Source organism: Punica granatum, chromosome 1 (genome assembly GCF_007655135.1).
Source record: "Punica granatum isolate Tunisia-2019 chromosome 1, ASM765513v2, whole genome shotgun sequence".
Lineage (NCBI taxonomy): Eukaryota > Viridiplantae > Streptophyta > Magnoliopsida > Myrtales > Lythraceae > Punica > Punica granatum.
The window spans coordinates 8,658,164-8,677,802 of record NC_045127.1 but is presented as its reverse complement, the minus strand read 5'-3'; the positions used below and the strand labels follow the sequence as shown (position 1 = coordinate 8,677,802).

Here is a 19,639-nt window from a genome sequence, read left to right as displayed (position 1 = left end):
AATGCTCAAGCTAAACCCTAACGGGGCGATTATTAATTAAAGAGACCTATTCATGAGAAAATTCAGAGCAGGACCAGGTGAATGGTAATTATCATAGCCATGCATTTCTATAATTTCATTTTTCGAGTTTTGGATGAGACGTTCTATTGACTGATGATTTTACTAATTCCTATTCAGACATTAACTGGTTTTGATCATGAAATGTTTTCACTGAATTTTCAAATCCTTATACTAGATGATTAATCTATAGTTCACCGACCATAGCACGCCAACTACAGCACTCCTCTCATAGTTAATTTTATTTATTTATGATTTTAATTCTTTGTGATTGAACAGAGTGGACAGAAGATACCCGCTCTCCTCGCCTTAACGAGCATCCATTTTATTATTGAATAATAATATATATGATCTCTAGACGACAAAGTCGTAACTCATTTGGAGATGTGGTGCTACTACAATAACATTGGATCACCCTGACACCCGTATCACAGACGTGTATGGCATGTGGGGCCCACGTTCCACTTATATAAAATGGAGTTGTGGTGAGCCCGACCATAGCACCTCGGAACGTTCGATTGTTGAATGAAATTTTCTCGGTCTTTTTAGTTTTTTAAACAAATTTTAAAATTTTAAAAAATATATATATAGATAGATTTGTGGAAACGTTCACTATTTTATCGATTTCTTTTTAATTTTTTGTTTTTTGAAATTTTTAGACCATGTAAATATAGATTCGTGGGATCAATCGTTATTTTCTCCATTTTTTGAGCCTTTTTAGAAAACAAACTTTTGATTTTTTTAATTTTTTAAAGCATATAAATATTGATTTGGATGACCGGTCATTGAGCTTTTTAATTTTTTTTAAAAACTTTTTCAAACATAAAGATATATATCCATGGGACCTGTCATTTTTTCTATTTTTTAAACTTTCTAAAATTTTAAATATTTTAAGAAAAATCTAGATGAGACAAATCATGTAAGCTCATATTTGCTTTTTAAAAAATAAATTAGATCATATTTCCATAGATATGATGTATAATTGAAATCAACATAGCATGTATGATACCTGGATTTGAGGGGAAAAAAAGAGTACAAAATCAAAGTATCTAATACCTCAGGTGCTAATGAAACTATTTTAGTGAAACTTTTATCTGTCTCAATTCTCGGGCAATCGCACCAAAAACTCGAGTTCTTGCTTTTGATCATATTTCTTAAAAGATAAATAGATATAATATGTTATTGATATTATATTATGTATCAAATAACTAGCAGATATACCATACTTAAAGTGTGATTGATCCGGCCCTAAAAAATATTGTTATCACTCGAATTCTGAAAGTTTCTACATGTATAAGAGTTTATTTTATTATGTTTATAATTAGACTTTTGAAGGTGTGTACTTTAAGTTTTTACTTTTTCGCACACATAAACCTTTTAGAACTTTTGAGTTTTTGAATATTATGTATGTGATTAACATAAGACATTATATAACACCATATGAATTTTGACGTTGTTGAAGGCAAAAAACCATCTTTTAATGGTTAGAATTTATTTTGTTAATGTTTTATGCAGTCCTGACAATGATTTTTAAGATGTATATTGATTACTTTTCTTTTATATAATTTTTTCTTATCTTATTTGTAAAATTAAATTACCATTAATCTTATATATAACAATATATTGTTATTAATTGTAAATTATTATTTTCAATAATTTACAATGCTGATTTTATATAATTAAATTAGCAAAAGAAAGATCATGTTCTATCTTATGCAACACATGGATAGCACTATTAGTGTATATATAAATATACTAGTGAATTTATACGTGCGTTGCACGTGAAACCTTCTTTGATAAGGTTAAAATACATAATACTCTAGCGACTGAATATATATATATATATATAAGAAAACTCTTTTAAAAAAAGAAATATATAAATTATAAGTAAATTAATAACATCTCCTTTTGAATGGATTTGTGATTATTTCGAGTCAGAAATGTATTTTTACTTTAATTTATAAATAAATAAATTTAATAATATTTATTAGGGTTGATGACAAAAAAAATTAAAAATTTGGTCTTTTTATTATTTCTAGTGTGACATCACTTTCCTGTTAATTTAAACGAATTTTTCTAACATGGTACTAAAATTGTAGAGATGGTACATAGAAATCTACCAAGTGGACCCTAAGGGTATTTAAATATTAAATTAAAATAAAAATTATTAAAGGAAACTAATAATATTCACAAAAAATATTTCATTTAATTTTATAGTAAAATCAATAAATAATATTAAATTCATGGAAACATATAAGTATATATATTACTAATAGTATTTACATATGTGTAACGTAAAAAAGCATATACAAAACTAACATACTAATGACAAATCACTATATATATATATATAAATATAATTTTTGTACAATTTTAAGAAATTATTCCCTTTATTTTTTTACTCTATGAAAGAAAAGTAAAAATAAAGGCACTAATAAAATCATAAAAATACTCAAATTTTAAACTCATATATCTTATCTCACTCTTCCATCAGTTCACACGTGGTCATCTTTGGCTCTACGTTTTACTTATTTCCCTTTAACCTTCACTCCATCTCTATATCAACCTAAGATATTTTTCTTTTTTTGATTAAAAAATATTTTTTTCAATTTTCATCACAATTTTTATTAATTTTTTAATAATAGCACAACTATGTAGAATTACAAATTGTATATAATGATGAAAATACAGAGACAATGTTTTAAACTATGTTTTTTCACACTGCGCATAACTTTGGTGCAAAATCTAGTGAATGCATAATGAAAATTTGATGAGTAAGATTAAAATATTGAAAATGATTTAAAAAAATAAAATTAACGCAACTTGAAAAATAACTTATTCCAAGAAAATATTTTTAGTTGATATAGTTTTCTGACTTAATCTTTCACTGCAACGAAATATTCTAAAGAAAAAGGAAATGAATTTAAATTTTTAATAAAAGTTTACAAAATAATTAATAGAAATATTATTTTCACAAATAGTCTTGCAATGACATCCATAACTAAAAAATTTAGAAAAATCCCACCCAAATCGATCAATTTTTTTTTAAAATTAAAGACCTTAAAGGCCGGGTTTAAGTTTTAAAGAAAGAAAATTGAAAGGAAGTGGATCGGACCCTATTATATATATATATATTTAGTTTAATAATTCATATTGTATATTATAATTTATACTTAACAAATAAAAACAAACAAACAATACACTTTAGATTCCACCTAAGGTACAAGAGTAAAATTAATTTCAATTGCAAACTAATAAGTTGTATTGATAATCGATATTAGATTTACATTGGAAGCAACTTATTTGTCCATTTTTACACATGTACCCTTTGGGAGCAAGAACGAAAATGTACCTAGAGCTCGTGAAAGAGGACATTGACAGAATATGGACTTTAAGTTTGTGCAACATTGTTAACAGGTGGTGGCGGCAGGCACTATAGTGGCAATGGATAAAACGGTAGTCGATGTCTGTGGACAGAAGAAAAATAAGATAATAAGAATAAGGTGATGAGAAGAAGAAACCCAAGATAACATAAAATTAAATTAAATAAAAAAGAAATTAATGATATGGTATATCTTTTCTTTGAAACTCTTCTTCTTTTTCTTTCTTTTTTATTCTCTCAAATGCGTACTTTTATATCCATAGATCTCATAAAAAAATTTGATTTACATATGGCATAATGTCTTAAATAATTTTTTAAATAAATTAATATAAATATTGAAAAATTCGTTGAAAAAATATAATTTTTTAATTACAGGATATATGTCAGTAACTCATCTGAAAATATCCATCTATAAAATAATTTTAAGAAATTGTTAATATAAATTTTAAAAATCTTTCAATACAAATATAAATATGAAACATGAGAGAAGAACCATGAGCATTGAATAGAGAAATTATTTCATCTTTGATACATTCGTCAAAGTGAATAATTATGGGAAAGAACATGCTAGGTAGTTTTGATAGTGAAAAAGTATGAAATTGTGTCTTGAAATTGAAAGGTCATAAGAAATAATAGGTATAAGTTGGTTTTTGAAACTTGAAAAAAATAAAAGGATTATGGTTGAAAAAAGAGAATGCAGGAAATTTTTTTTCCAACAATTAGCAAAGTCAAAGAATAAGGATAATTAAAAACCGAAAGAGAAAATATAATAGATACAAATGTAAATAGGAAACGGGAGAGAGGAACCGTGAGCGTTGAATGGAGGAATTATGTTTGATGCGTTTGTCAAAATGAATAATTATAAGAAAGAACATGTTAGGTAGTTTTTATAGTGAAGAAGTACGAAATGGTATCTTGAAGTCAAAAGGTTATGAAAAAGAGTACGTAAAAATTAATTTCTCTATTAAAACAAATGAAATGATGTCATGCTATTAAAAAGATATGATATTTAATAGCATTCGTATTATTTGAGTAAAGAGTAAAATAATAATATTATCAATTTATCAAGAACGAAAGGAAAATAAAAGTTGGAGAAACACTTTGGGAATGATCGTACTTAAAAGAGATGTACAAAGTTTAACTCGACTAAGGCAATGTATGATTGAACGCGTGATTGGTAAAACATGAATTTATGAAACAATCACGTGATTTATAGAGATGAGTCAAATAATGTATGAACCTGTTAGAACAACAGACATTGAAAACGAACATATGGTGTAATGAAATTTTGAAATTATAAATCATTATGAAATAATAATAGAACAAATATACTTGTGGTGAAGGGCTAACTCGGTTAAGAAAGATGCAAGGCAATAAAGCGTCGAAAATGAGCAATGAGTAAAAAGAGACGGTTTATATATATAGTGAAAATGTGCGACTAAAAGTCACGAACTAAAAAAGTAAGAGGGAAAGTCACAATGATTAAGGGCATTTTTAAAATGTTGAAAATTAGAGAAACTTACTATGCTTTTTATATATAGTATAGATATATATAGCACAAATTTCCGTTTACTTCTAATTGTCCCTTATGCGCTTATGATTGCTAGAATCACTCTTTAAGAGCCATTGGTTGGCCATCTACCCATGCATGTATCCGCTTGAAGAACAATGAGATGCAACTTAATTGTTGCAACCAGATCCATTGAAAGCAAATGAGGAAATTAGAAAATTTGAATATGTGCTCAAAATTTCAAGTTAAAACTGTCATTGAGTCCTCGTGAAGACTCTAGTTATAGAAACTGAATGCACGAAATCGACTTAATAAGTCAATTGTTACCATGGGTTGAAGTAAAGCATCATCGAAGCTATGATGCCTTAACTTCAGCTACGAAAAACCTGTGCCCTTATTATATGCAACAGTATGAAAAAGACACTTTAGTTGGAAAATGAAGGGATGATATTAGGTGGATATCACCGTAAGTCGGTAATAACCTCAAGTATTGAGGATGACCCGCTATAACTCATTAAATATCTCAACCGGAAGGGCCAAATTATGACATCATCTATCGGACCCATTGCACTGGGGTGGCCGGGTCCCTGTCCTTATTTTCCATTTCTTTCTCTTTGGAATAATTATAAGCTACTCGTATTTTTTTTCTTTTGGTGAATCAGTAATATTTTATTAAAACACTAATATACATTGGATTGCCGATGAGATTGTCGGCTAACACAACCACGATGCTGCCGACTAGAGAGTCGGCCATACCATTGCCGACTAAGGAGACGGCCACCCATCCATGGATGACGGAAGAATCACCCTTTATCGGACACATCCTTTATTATGAGCTACTCGTATGGCTCTAAAGGAAGTATGCTACTCAAACGACATGAATAATCCACGTAATATATCAATTATATCCATCCATCAACGACTAATTCCGGGACATGGGGGCTTTTTGAGCAGATATTTCCCTTCCCCTTTTTCATATATTATTTATACACACAAACAAATATAAATATATATGGGTATATATATTATAATATATATGCCATACAAATTTCCTGCTTGTGTTGGACGGATGGTGAGCATACATTAGCTATAATCCGAGCACTGCAGGAGAAAGACTTGTCATGTATATATGCCTACTCTTCGCAACATGCAATGGTATGAAAATTCTTAAACGCGCCTCAATAGAAGTCCTGATCCTGAACAGCATTCTAATGAGGGAAGCCGATGAATTTCGAGCCAGGCATTTGATTTTCGGCGCACGCTCAATAAAATGTCATGCTTTTGCTACTGCGATCCCATGATTGATTGCAACTTATTTTCCATATCAAAAAATCCAATTAATCAGGGTATAATCTTTCCCGAAACATCTCGTTGGTTGATTTTCTTATTGAAATTAAATAGAAGCGCTGGAGATATATACGCATCATTTATTTCTCAAAATGAGTGATTGAATGAAGCTTTCGGATGAATAGTCGATGACCATGCCATGCTATATATAATTGAGATTCAATAATCTTTTATACCTTTGATATTTTTCATTACCAGATATATATTTCTCCATTCTAGCTTTGCGATGATAATCACGGTTTAGAGAAAATCTCAAATGATTTTTTTTCTCAAAATGTCGTTGTGAGCGAGAAATAACTAACAACGATAATACTACTTCAATTTACAAATCCTTCAATTTTTTGCAGTTAGTATCTTTCTCACGCCACGAAACAAAGAATTTTAACTGTGATAGAGAACTATGAGAACTCCTATTTGCCGACATATGTACAACTATATCTTACCAAAACAAACGTCAACATTGATTAAATCAATTTTTTAAGGGGCAAAAATTACTTCGTCCATCAACTCATCATCATCCTCTTTTCTATGGTTCTTTGGACTACAAGCTAAGCAATCTCCTGCCCCCAAAGAAATAGGCTTTTCTCAGAACTTCACATTCTTTCACACATCAACTCCTTCCCCAACAAGGAAAGAACTGACGAGGGATACAAAGACAAAATGGGAAAAGCAGAGGCATCTCACTGACACACACACACACACAAATTAATTTCTCTTCCTTCACCTCAACCCCAAGTATCCTTTTCCTCAACCTAACCCTCGGTTCATTGGATTTCCTCAATCCGACCGTTAGCTTCGATGCAGACGAGGTAACCATATTTGGGCCCCACCCACCACTGCCCTCCAAGAACTACTTGAGACTGTGTACTTCTACTTCAAGTTTTCCCATCCACCAAATAACGTGTACGCGTAGAGCTGCTCGCTAGCTAGATCGATGATAAACAGAAATTAGAGAATCGAGATATTTAATGGAGGATCAATTGATTACATATACGATGATAATCTCTTTTGCAATCTTACCCAATTTTTGGATTAGACCCGTCTTATACGACGATGATGATCTCTTCATTGGCAATTCTTACCCTATTTGATTAGACCCATCTTACCAAACGTTAAAACGGGGTTATTCTTGAAGACAAACACTCAAATGTTTCACACTAGCTACCATGAATGAATCAATCATAAGGCTCTCTCTTTTCTTTCTTTCCTTTTTTTTTTTTGACTGTAAGACCCTGGCTGGCTGGTTCAGTTGTCTTCATCTTAGGGCTAATTTTAACCTGATTTTGGAAGTGATGTAGAGTAATAATGATAAAGGGATCAATGGGGTTCTGTGGTTAAGATGTGTTTTGCTCACCAAAAACATATAAAAGCCTTCTCTTTTCCCCCCCTTTTCGGCGGGAGAGAGTAGTGGTTGCATTGCATATCATATATGTTCAATTGTTAAAATCCCAATCTCATCCATTTCAACAAACTCTAATTCCTGGAGTCCCAAGCAAACTCATGTTTTTTGTTTCTTTTCCTGTCCATGTCTGAGAGGAACAGATGATAACTATATCTCTATGGAGTTTGTTGTGCGATGTTAATATATTGGACAATGATGGAGTGTCAGTACGTAAGATCGATGTTAGAAGATGTTCATGTACCACGACTATTTAGACCTCTTGTGATACAAGTTCTTTTTTGTTGTGATAGAAGTAGTTTCCTGAAGATTACAGGTTTGAATCCCAGCATTGCATGTATAAAAAAAAAAAACCTTAATCCAATAAGTCAAATATAATTTTAGTTCATGTTTTTATCCCGGTTATGAGGAAGGACAATGGTCAAGTGAAGGGATAGATATTAGAGATATAGATCCAACTATTGGTTGTAAAAATAAAATGGTATCATATAAAATGAGTAGTTATTTTTTAGAATTTAGAATATATTCTGTGATTTGATTTGAGTTAGTAGGATATTTTGATATCATTTGTTTTCTAGGTTTAGTTGTTCATTGTGCTATAAATAGTTATATTGTTTTATGTAATCTCTTGAGCACTTCAGAATAGATATGTGGTTTGGCATATGGCCACTACATAATTTCTATATATCTCTATCCTTCTACGATCGTATTATTATTATTATTTTATTTTATTTTATTTTATTTTGAATTTCTTCAATAGATGAGGAGAAATAAAGGATATGAGATGAGACAAGCAAACCTTAAAACCTCTCTGCATCCAAGCAAAAAACGCATTCCGTTGTACTGCATCCATTCCTCAATTATAATTCACTTACTTGGAGGAATTGCTAATTATCCTATGTACTAATTAAAATTCCTCATAATGATCTTTGCTGAACACACTTCACCTTGCATTTGCATTTGCTTTTGCTTCCTCTCTCTCTCTCTCTCTCTCTCTCTCAATGACCAGTCAATGCCACACTAAACAAATGAGCCAACTTTTTCTTGTTCTTTTTGCCTAATCCAATTAATCAATCAAGTAATTCTGCTATTGGCCCAAAAAAAATCAAGTGATTTTTGTTTAGTATTCACAAACCCAACACAACATTCTTTCATGGGACAAAACAACCCACATGATTTAGGTTAAAATTGGAGCCACACTATAATTCCATCCAACTGGCGGCAGCTTTTCTTTTCTTCCCTCGTCCCTTAGAAAAAGCTTTACATGTTATTCTTTTCTTACCTTTTCTCCTCAAATTCCTTTCTACCATGTGGAGGCCCTTTGCAAATCACATGCTCCCACCTTCTTTACAGTCTCTCATGATCAGTTCTTATCCCCAGAGACATCATCCTTCTGTGTGTCCCCTTTCTTTCTATCATTCTCACAAGCAAACCTCTCATGAAAACATGTATCTTTTCAACAATTCCCCATCTTAAAATGGCCCGATTAATCATCATTAGCGCAATAATTAAGCCGATATCTGGACTAAACGACAATCGTCCAATCATATTAATTATACTATTAATCAGCAAAGCACTGAGATCTTATCCTAATCAGTGCTCTTAAATTAGCTTTGCACATATGGTTTCACCTAAGGGAGGAGGGAATGATTCCAATGGAGAGTAAAGTGGTACGATTGGTGGCCCAGTTTCTCCAACTCAAAGCATATAGGCAATGGAAGTGTGGCCTCTTTTGGATTTGCTCTCCATCACATCATCTTTAGGGATGAGCATCACAATAATATTAAAAAGTCGCATATATTTTGATACGATAGAATAAAACGAAAAATCACTTATACCGTGTTTGGGAGGAAAGTGAAAGAAAAAATATGAATATATCTCACGTTCGAACATACGGATAGCTTCCAGTTCATCATAAATTAAAAAAATATATATAAATTTTCTTTGAGTGTCAAAATTTTAGGAGAGCAAGTGCTCTTTTCAGGCCCATTCATTCTGTTCGTGACCTCTCATTTCAATCAAGAAAAAATCTTTTTTTTTTTGAAATATTAATAAGAAAAAGAGGAATGGGTTATCTTGTTGGTGTCAGTTTTTTTTTTATAAATAAAAATAAAAAATAAAAAATTGTAGGCTCCAGCAATAATAAAGCTTAAAGGAAGGAGAAAATGGGAGGGAAGAGGGAGAGTGGCGAAAACACAGCATGTGCAGCTCTGGAGCCACTCATGATTGTCAAGCCGTTTTAGATGCGATATATCTATGTATGTATTTGCATGTATGTGTTTGTGTATGTCCTTTCCGTATCAGTGGATTTTGCCCCATTGGAGGATCTATCGTTGTTATGACAAGTGTCCTGACTTTTGGCTCTCTTGTTGACATTGTGAACCAAAAAAAAAACACCATCACGAATGCCCTTCAACGTACCCTCTTTCTCTTGATATAATCAATACGGACAACGGTCTTTATAAGATCTTCTGTTCGTAGATCGCGCGAGAACCATATGACTCATCGGAATCGGGCTCGTTCTTGCTCGAATATTGCATTTTATCACACTTGTTAGTACTCTATTCAGATGCATATGGTCGGACGACATTACCTTCTATCTAACTCAAATATGTAATCGGTAAGTTTGAAGCACGAACAACACTAATGAATCATCCCGATACAAGTGGATGGACCACATGTAAAATCTTAGATTAAGAAGTAACCGGAATGCTTGCTCGATATCATCGATCCTGCATCATCGTTTCCCTCTGCAATAATCAGAAGGCCTTACTCATCAGCAAGCAGAAACATCACTTGGACCTCAAGAAAATTGGATGGTTGGAGGGAGGGCCCAAGAGCCGTAGCTCTGCAAGTATGTTTGAGGACCAATTCAGCTATATCCATCTTTCATGGGCCACAACCAGCCATTACTTGGGCCTAAGTTACGAACATTTCCATCCCGTCAAGTTTGCGTGCCGTATCGAGAAATCTCTATCAACAAGATCATTGATCGCGGTTTCATCCGTAACTTTCATTTGTAGTATCTTGAAAAATGCACGACTAGATGTAACTTTGCATTTTCCCCAACTATAGCTTGAATTATTTGAGAAAAACAGCCCGTTTAGTTTTAGGGTTAGTTTTTAAAATTTTAACTCTAATTTTAACTGTATTCATTACACAACAAAAGTCAACAATACAATTATTACTTTTTAATTTTCTTCAATTTTTTAAACTATTCAATTCAATTTTTAATATTAAATTCTCTCAACTATTCATTATATTTTCACATTTTTTCTCATAATTTAACGACACAATTATTACAACCCAATTAAAATCAAAACTCAACTCTACTTAACTCTAAAACCAAATACATAATTTTTATAGATAAGGAAACGTACGTTTATATTACATTTGTCAAAGTTCGAACTCGTCAAGTCGTTCGGCTGATGATCAGTTTTATTGCGGATAATGCTTGTGCGGTGAAAGTGCACCAAGGTCATAGTAAATCGTGGTCGCTCTAGTTTGGGCCGACGACCGAACGTGATGTTTGTTTTGGTGTTTAGATTAGACCAAAAGTGAGACAATGTGTAAACTTGGGGGCCAGAAGGGTTAGGAACTAAAACCTTAGGGACCAGAAAAGGAAACTAACAAAAAAGCCTTGTCTTCTTTCTCCTCTATCCAATCTGCTTCTGCTTCAATGGCGAAAGGGCAGTGAATCCTCCTCTGCAGCTCCAATGGAGACTGTTTCATTCTCCATTGCATCTCCTCCTCTGCTTCTCCGGAACCCGATGGAGCGACTCCGCTCCTCTCAGTCCCTCTTCCTCAGAACCCCGAAACCGTCCCTTCAAACAAGGCTGGCCCTTACCCACAAGCATCAGCAGGGCTCATACGCCGACGCCGCCGGCAGAATCAGGTCCTTGGCCTTGTCAGATATCGACATGGTCAGGAACAAGCAGGGGGTCTACACCCCGAAACCCAAGAAGGTCGTCGTCCTATGGGACCTCGACAACAAGCCCCCCCGTGGCCCTCCCTACGAGGCGGCGACGGCCCTGAAAAGAGTCGCCGAGCGGTTCGGCGAGGTGGTGGAGGTGTCCGCCTACGCGAACCGCCACGCGTTCATCCACCTCCCCCGATGGGTAGTGGACGAGCGCCGGGAGAGGAAGCAGGTCGACATCCTCGAAAGGAAGGGGATCGTCAGCCCTCCTCAGCCGTACATATGTTCCGTCTGCGGCCGGAAATGCAAGACCAATTTGGACCTGAAGAAGCATTTCAAGCAATTGCACGAGAGGGAGAGGGAGAAGAAGCTGAACAGGATGAGGTCACTGAAGGGCAAGAAGAGGCAGAAGTATAGGGAGAAGTATATCTCCGGAAATCACAAGTACAACGAGGCGGCTCGGGTTTTGGTTAGGCCCAAGGTAGGATATGGCCTGGCTGCAGAGCTGCGGAGGGCGGGGGTATACGTAAAGACAGTGGAGGATAAGCCACAGGCGGCCGATTGGGCCCTCAAGAGGCAAATGCAGCATTCCATGAGTAGAGGGATCGATTGGCTCCTCTTGGTATCGGATGACTCGGACTTTTCAGACATGTTGAGGAAGGCGAGGGAGGCCGATTTGGGGACGGTGGTGATCGGGGATTGGGACAGGGCGCTGGGGAGGCACGCCGACTTGTGGGTCCCGTGGAACGGAGTGGAGAGCGGGGAAGTGAGGGACGAGGATTTGGTGCCGAGGAAGAGGGTTGAGAGGGAAGAGTTAAATAGGGATGAGGATGGCAATGGGTTGTTTTCAATTTCAGTGTTCGATGAGGATTCCGAGGATAGCGAGTTGGACAGTGTGGTGAATGAGATTATAAGAGGGAGGTCAGGGTTCAGGGATATGAGAATTTTGGCCTTTTCGGAAGGGGAGGAGGAGGGGGATGAAGAGCAAGAAGAGGGAGAATGGGTGACTGAGGAAGCAAATGGGGACTATTTTTCGGAGGATGAGGATTTTGAGAGGGATGGCGGGTACTTTTGAATCTGAGGAATAGAGGGCAGATGCTTGATCGCTATTTCGCATCGGAATCCTTGGTAGTATTGCTTCGGAACATGTGAAGGAATATGGCAAGTGATGGCTCTGTTGCTAGAGTTCAGCAAAATAGGCTTTTTGTCAGATGGCAAAGAACAGGGCGGGATATCTTTCTGGGCCAAGGTTTGGTGAGGACTTCATAGGAAGCTTGCGAGTGCATATGTGACTTATGTTTGCTGCATTCGAAGTCCCAAATTTAGCCTCCCCGAAAACGGATGGCTTCTTTCTGCCCTCATCCTTGTACAGATAAGAGATCTCTGATACGGTAATACTTCCGGTTCTGGGATTTCATTCTACATGCCCTGTTAGCATAGAGATCTTTGCAAGGTGCAATTTATGTTAAATTCTGCCAAATTATTGCAACTTCCGCTGATCATTGATCATGAAAACCGGTAATAGTACATAGCATAAACAGCCGCCCTGAACATTCCCGTGAATGTTGAGCCTCGTTAGATTATCTATAACTTATGAGGATCTGACAGATGAGCTGTGGGGGATAGATTTGAATGATTGATTAGATGAAAAGGTAACAGGATGAAGCGGGTCTTTGCTTTGATTAGAAGCACTAGTTTGATAAATAATAGGATCATGGAAGAATGTCGCTGTTTTCAGGATCTGTCACGCTTCATAAAGAAGGAACGGAAGAGGATATACGGAACCATCATACCAAATGATATTCGTTCCATATGAGACTTCCATTCCAAGACTCATCAGACTCCCTCGCACCAAACGCAACTAAAGAATTTCTTGGTATCTTGTCAAGAACGGGTAGCCCTATACTTTGAATCCACGCTAAAGCCAGGTGACGTTTTTCTTGCGCAAAGCCGCTTTCAGCCACCTCAGTAAGTGGATGTGGGATGGATTGTGACGTTTCCATTTTATATTCGGCTTGTAGAAGTCGGTTCGGTTTAGGGCTCGGTGGAAACACTAGCTCAATGCACAGAACTTGCTCTCTTTGCTTCTTTGACAAGGATAATGAGATAGTCTCGCGTGTAATTATGGAGTCATCACATCTTCAACATATCCTTCTGGTGGAGGAACTGTGGAGATCTGTACTTGGCAATTGATGAAGGCCTTCAATGGCTGGCTGTTCTACTGCATCTTCTGACCCCATTGACGGCTTTCCTATGAAATGCAAGCAGTTTCCTCTTTCGGTGTTTCCGGTTGGGGTCAGGATAAAGTCCAATTCAAGACCTCCCGTATGATCAATAACCCGTGTGCCCACATGGTGTAGATCGTCAAACCTATGTTAGATCTCCACACGCACTGTTCTTTTCATCGCGTTATACTCTGCTCAAGAAATTTGACAAAACTTGAAAGAGTCGTGAGATTTTAGACGGCCACCAACATGCACTACTGTTGAGGGGCTCCGGCGACTTGGGTCATGTTCGCTACCATGTTCCATTGAGCTCGTGTTGGCCTCGGTGCATGTTCCTGAGTTGCTATCAGCTTCTTTTATTTTTGGTAGTAAGCGCAGTTCTTCATTAACTAATCGAGGGCTAGGTGGAGGCCTTGTCTAAGGCCATGTAGTTCAGCAATAACGCTTGTTGTGCCCAAGTTCATACTAAAATTGGCAACACGGAAACCCTGTGCGTCCCTAATGATCCCACCAGCCCCAACTGCGTTTGGGTTACCCCTACTGGAACTATCAGAATTGAGCTTGAAGAAGTTCGAGGGAGGCGGCGTCCAGCTAACAAGAACTTCAGCGGAATTTCGCTTCATGGAAGGTTTCATTATGCGAAGTACTCGGCAGCAAGTTGAAGAACAAGAAGCGGGATGTCACTATGAAGGGTTTGCTTGGAGAAGACAAGAAAGTTTCTATGTTTCCACAGGTTCTAAATGGCAGTGATGAAGATGATGTCCCATGGGATACCCAGATGAGAGGTCGACAATGATGTGCAGTTTGATGTGAGCCAAGAGTCAATGTTGTCAATGAAAAAAATTGTTGCATCTCCTGGTGGCGTGATATATTCCCAAAATAGCTTAGCGATGCATCCGTCTCTCAAGATGTGCAGCACTAATTCGTTGTGTCCACGACAAAAGGGGCAGCAGGGGTCGATCTGGATGCCTCTTTGCACGAAGAGAGATGTGGTCGCGATCCTCTGGTGTAGGCACAGCCAAACGAACAGTAGAATACGAGGTGTGGCCTTGCATTTCCAAATCCATCGGCAGTCAATTGGTGTATCAGTGTTGTCAGCCTTTGCTAGTAAGCCATGAGCGGACTTGGCGCTGAATTTTCCATCTTGAGAGCAACCCCAAACCACTTTGTCATGGATAGGCGAGAGACGACTCAGGGGAGTGCCTCATATTAAATTGATGACATCCACAGGGAGTTCAGAAGGAATACCATCAAGGGACCAGTCCCTTTCAGGTGAAACAGCAGAGCTGACCAGTCTCTCGGCCTCGCCTCTTGGTAGCGGCCCTACCACCTGTCGTCTTAGTGTGGAGCTACCAACCCATTTATCTTCCCAGAACTTAACACGAGCACCATCTCCTACGCGCCATTTCTCCCCTCGTTCCACACTAGCACCATGCCCTTGCTATCAGCTTCACGCATTGGCCCAATCACTAAACCTCAAGTATTATCTTACGATGCTCCGAACAAAATGTTCCAAACCCTTCATACTGTGTGAATGGTGCAAGATTGGCAGCCGATCCTTTGACAACAAGTGAATGAATTATCTATTTTTCTTTTTCCACAAGAAATTTCCACCCCAGTTCGAGTAATGTTACCGGCAATGCATTCGCCATTGCCGGGGATCAGTATCTGGCCGAACAAATGGAGACTTCAAAGTTCAAACATGTTGAGTCGGTTTTTCTTGTTGACCAAACAATAATATTGTTAAATGATTTTCAAGGCTTAATGCCTAACTCTTCCACTTGTCATTTATTCACTCAAATACAATAAATAATCGAACGGAAAAGAACTCGTGCTTAATCTGGAACAGAGAGATATCCAACTCTATTTTTATGGTGAAATTTCTAGTACTTCTTTATTTTCTTCCTTTTATTAATTTTTAAATAAAAAAAATTCTTTTTCTTTTAATAATTGAACCGGAAAAAATACGAAAAACAATGAAGCCAAATGAATTGCCTCTCTTCATGATGGGAATTGCGATTGCAGTTGCAATTGCGTGGACGGAAAGTCATGTCACCAAAGTTAATTTAGCCCATGAAGTCCACCACCGACTTGCTAATAATCTGCCTCCACAAGTTCTCTTCTAACTGTTTGTTTGAACATAATGTACATGCTTCCCCCCTTTTCCCCTAATTAAAATCTTGCCAAAAAAAAACAAAAATGTCATTATTGATCCAACGACAACGTACATAATAATTGTATATATGACGATGATATATTATATATATTTGTCAATCATGAAGCGTCATGGAAATATTTTATATGATGACTAGGTGGACGTCGGCATATCAGCAACCTCAATATCCAAAGCCGATTCTCGAAACTAATCAATATAATCCATGGAAGATTCAGCCAAGCATATGCCTAATGGGAGATATCATTTGAAATTACATACATATATACAGCCCGTCGTGTTTGCATGAGCCAAAGATATTGTACTGCAGTACCATTCAAATGACGGACGACATTAAATATTATTCAATCTATGCGAAGAATCGGAGTACGACTTGATAAACGCTCTATAGGTTAGCACTATTTTTCTAGTCTTGTAATGCAAGTGAGATACCATAAAGAGAAGAAGAGGAAAGACGGGGGACCATTCTTGAGGATATGACTCGACGCGGTAACCTTTACACCGAATACCGAATTGATTGGTATATATCTCTCCGTGCATATGGAAATAGTTAGCACACGCTGCAATTTCCATGTTTTCCTCATATATATATGTATGTATGTGTATGTGTACACAAGGAGATCCCCGTATTGGGTATCTCCATAAATTGTTAATAATGTCATTTTACGGTACCAGAATGCAATTCCAATATAAAGATGAGAAATTAATTAGTATACCGTTTCTTCCTTCCGGTTCTACTCCATGGATTATATACCATATAAATAACTCGGCGATGCATGCGTTTACTCCTCATTTGATTAATACCACACTGGTCTTCAAAACTAATTCACCTCACACAATTGAGGGAGGATATTAAATAACAAATGAATAAACTGCACCTTACTTAATAATGTTAATTTTTTTTATGAGTATCCTTATATCTGGAAGCTCAATGAGTCTTGAATAATTTTCATATAGTCGGATCGGCTCAGTAAGGGAAAAAAGCTCTCTTAGCATAAATTTTTTATGTTCATAAGACTCGAATCTGAGACATTATTTAAGAGAAACAAGTACCGAATCGTTTGAACCAACTCATATTGATAATCATATTAATTTTTTTAATCAAATAGGTATGACACATCGGAATCTCACCGTAGTATTATGACTTTTCGATATTTTTTATTAAGGTCGGAATAAGGGAAAATAAAATGGAAAAATGTCTTTATTATGGAAATTTAGGAATTATTAAAAGAGAGAGAGAGCGGTGGGATTTGGCCTTGCGTCCTAGAGAGGGTAAGGTAAGGTACGGTTAACGGTCCCGAAATCTTTGGACCAGTTGATTGAAAAATCAATTCTACGAAAAGTTATCGTACTTAAAAAATAACGTTTTATATAAGGAGAATAATGTTTCGTGCAAAATAATCAATCAACTGATTCATACATATAGTTGACTGATTATTTTGTACCAAATATTATTCTCCTCGTACAAAATGTTACCTATATCATACCTCGTAGTAGGTTCGCTTGTAAATATTAGATTATATTAAGATAACGTTGAGGCATGTTATAACTTGTAAACCGTACTGCAAGTGCATAATGAACATAGATAAACATAAGTTGTAATACAATGAATCAGCGCGCTACAAGTGAACAGACAATAGATGTAGTGCTATGGTGGGAAGAATTTCATTGCAAATGAAACAAGCCAACAACTGAGTCGAGGTTGACCTCAATCACTAATTCACTAGACGGCGTCTAGAAAAATTACATTATCATGAGCGTGTCATGTTAAATGTAACATGTTATAAAAGAAAATCGTGTAAGTGATATTTTCCAGGAGATAAAAAAGGAAAAAAAAAAGAGGATTGCATGAGGAGTTACAACTAACAAATTGCATTATCAATGAACATATTGAAATATACTAATATAAATTGAACAGTTCGATACTTATTTTTCTGAAATAAAATTTAGAATTTGTATAAGGAAAAATTTTATAATATATAGTAATATCATTTGGCGGTCCACCCAAACTGAATTAATCAAAATTAGAATTAGGTTTTTGAATACTAAAAAAAAAAAAAGATCTATTTGAAACCGCCTCATAACAGAATAATGGGTTGGAACAACTTACAATTAAGGGTTAACGGACTGAATCAGCCCGAAATCTTGACCGAAAAAATAAAGAAAAGGGGAAGATATTAGGAAAATAATATTTCTAGAGTGCGATGGAATATGTCGGCCCACCTTGTACTTATCCCCAAAAAGAGAAGATCAACGTGGCGGCCGCCTCCTGACGACAGACTAGCAGCCAAGTCGGACATCCCCTCCGCCTCGCCTCCCCCTTCCCTCCTTAATGCGTGCACCCTCTGCAACTTCCTCCGCCTCCTCCTCTCTCTCCTCTCTCCCTCACTATATAAACCCCACCGATCCCTTCCACCCGAGTCTTTCCTTTCAATAATTGGATTCCCGAAGAGGATCCCCACCCACAAGAAACAATCGAATCTATTCTCCTCTTCCCCTGATCCCACCCGACAGAAGATATACCACATGGAGATCGCTTGTGGCGGCACCGGCGTTGGAGAGAACAAGCGGAAGAGGCAGTCGGTGGCGCCGCCTCCACCGACCCACCAAGTACAGGGTCAAGAGAAGCCTTACAGAGGGATTAGGAGGAGGAAGTGGGGCAAGTGGGTGGCGGAGATCCGGGAGCCCAACAAGCGCTCCCGCATCTGGCTAGGCTCCTACACCACCCCCGTCGCGGCCGCCCGCGCCTACGACATCGCCGTCTTCTACCTCCGCGGACCCTCCGCCCGCCTCAACTTCCCGGACCTCGTCCTCCGCGAGGAGGAGGACGACCGCCTCAGGGAAGTCTCGGCCGCCTCCATCAGGAAGAAGGCCGCCGAGGTCGGTGCCCGGGTCGACGCCCAGCAGAACAAGCTCCACCAGCACGACCAAGGGTCCAGCCCCACCCACGTCCTCGAGAAGCCCGACCTCAACGAGTACCCCAAATCCGAAGACGAAGACTGAAGAAGGACCAGCGCGGAAAACCCCGGTGACCGATCACTAATCAATCGGTCTCGATATCGCCATACCAATATCATCAGCAATTGTTCATATTCTCGTCATGATATGTGTAAAAATTAGAGCTCTTTTTTTCTGAATCTGGCATAGTTAGTTACTCTTGCTAGCTAGCTCGACGAGGCCGCTGGATAGTTACTCGATCGACCTAACTAGATATGACCCGCTTATGACCTAGCTAGCTAGCACATCAGGTTATTAGATAGTTGAGATGCTACTCGAGCTAGTGACCCGGGCTTGTATCGGTTTTGCAGGGATCTCTTTGTTCTTTTCTTTTTAATCGGGAGACGGACCGAAGGGCGACGTCCCTCCTCCTTGTGTCTGAAGTTCACCAAGTAATAAAAGGAAATTGGTCGTATGGCTGGACAATTCTGATCAGTTAGTTTCATAGTCATCTCCTTAATTTGTTCTTGATTGTTCTGATTAGTGTCCAAGTGATTCGTATTAAATCCTAGTATTAGTGCCCCAAATATGAAAGTATAGTGTGTGAAGGGACAGCAACGTTATCATGTTTTGTCGAATGGCCCACGTTGGGACTTTTTTGTCAGTTGGGATTGCGAGGGGGCGGATGAAGGG

At 37.2% G+C, this 19,639-nt stretch overlaps 2 protein-coding genes across 2 annotated transcripts; both read left to right on the top strand.

The window, feature by feature from the left end:
• The first annotated feature begins 11,299 nt into the window (after positions 1-11,299).
• LOC116187212 lies at positions 11,300-14,687 on the top strand. The gene is made up of 2 exons (XM_031515850.1): positions 11,300-13,002; positions 13,350-14,687. Exon 1 carries the CDS (start codon positions 11,412-11,414, stop codon positions 12,684-12,686), a length of 1,275 nt encoding a protein of 424 aa, XP_031371710.1. The 5' UTR covers positions 11,300-11,411; the 3' UTR covers positions 12,687-13,002; positions 13,350-14,687.
• A 3,518-nt stretch (positions 14,688-18,205) lies between these two features.
• Positions 18,206-19,445, top strand: LOC116193314 (ethylene-responsive transcription factor RAP2-1-like). The gene has a single exon (XM_031522134.1). The coding sequence runs from the start codon at positions 18,221-18,223 to the stop codon at positions 19,010-19,012; it is 792 nt and encodes a 263-aa protein (XP_031377994.1). The 5' UTR covers positions 18,206-18,220; the 3' UTR covers positions 19,013-19,445.
• The last annotated feature ends 194 nt before the right edge of the window (positions 19,446-19,639 follow it).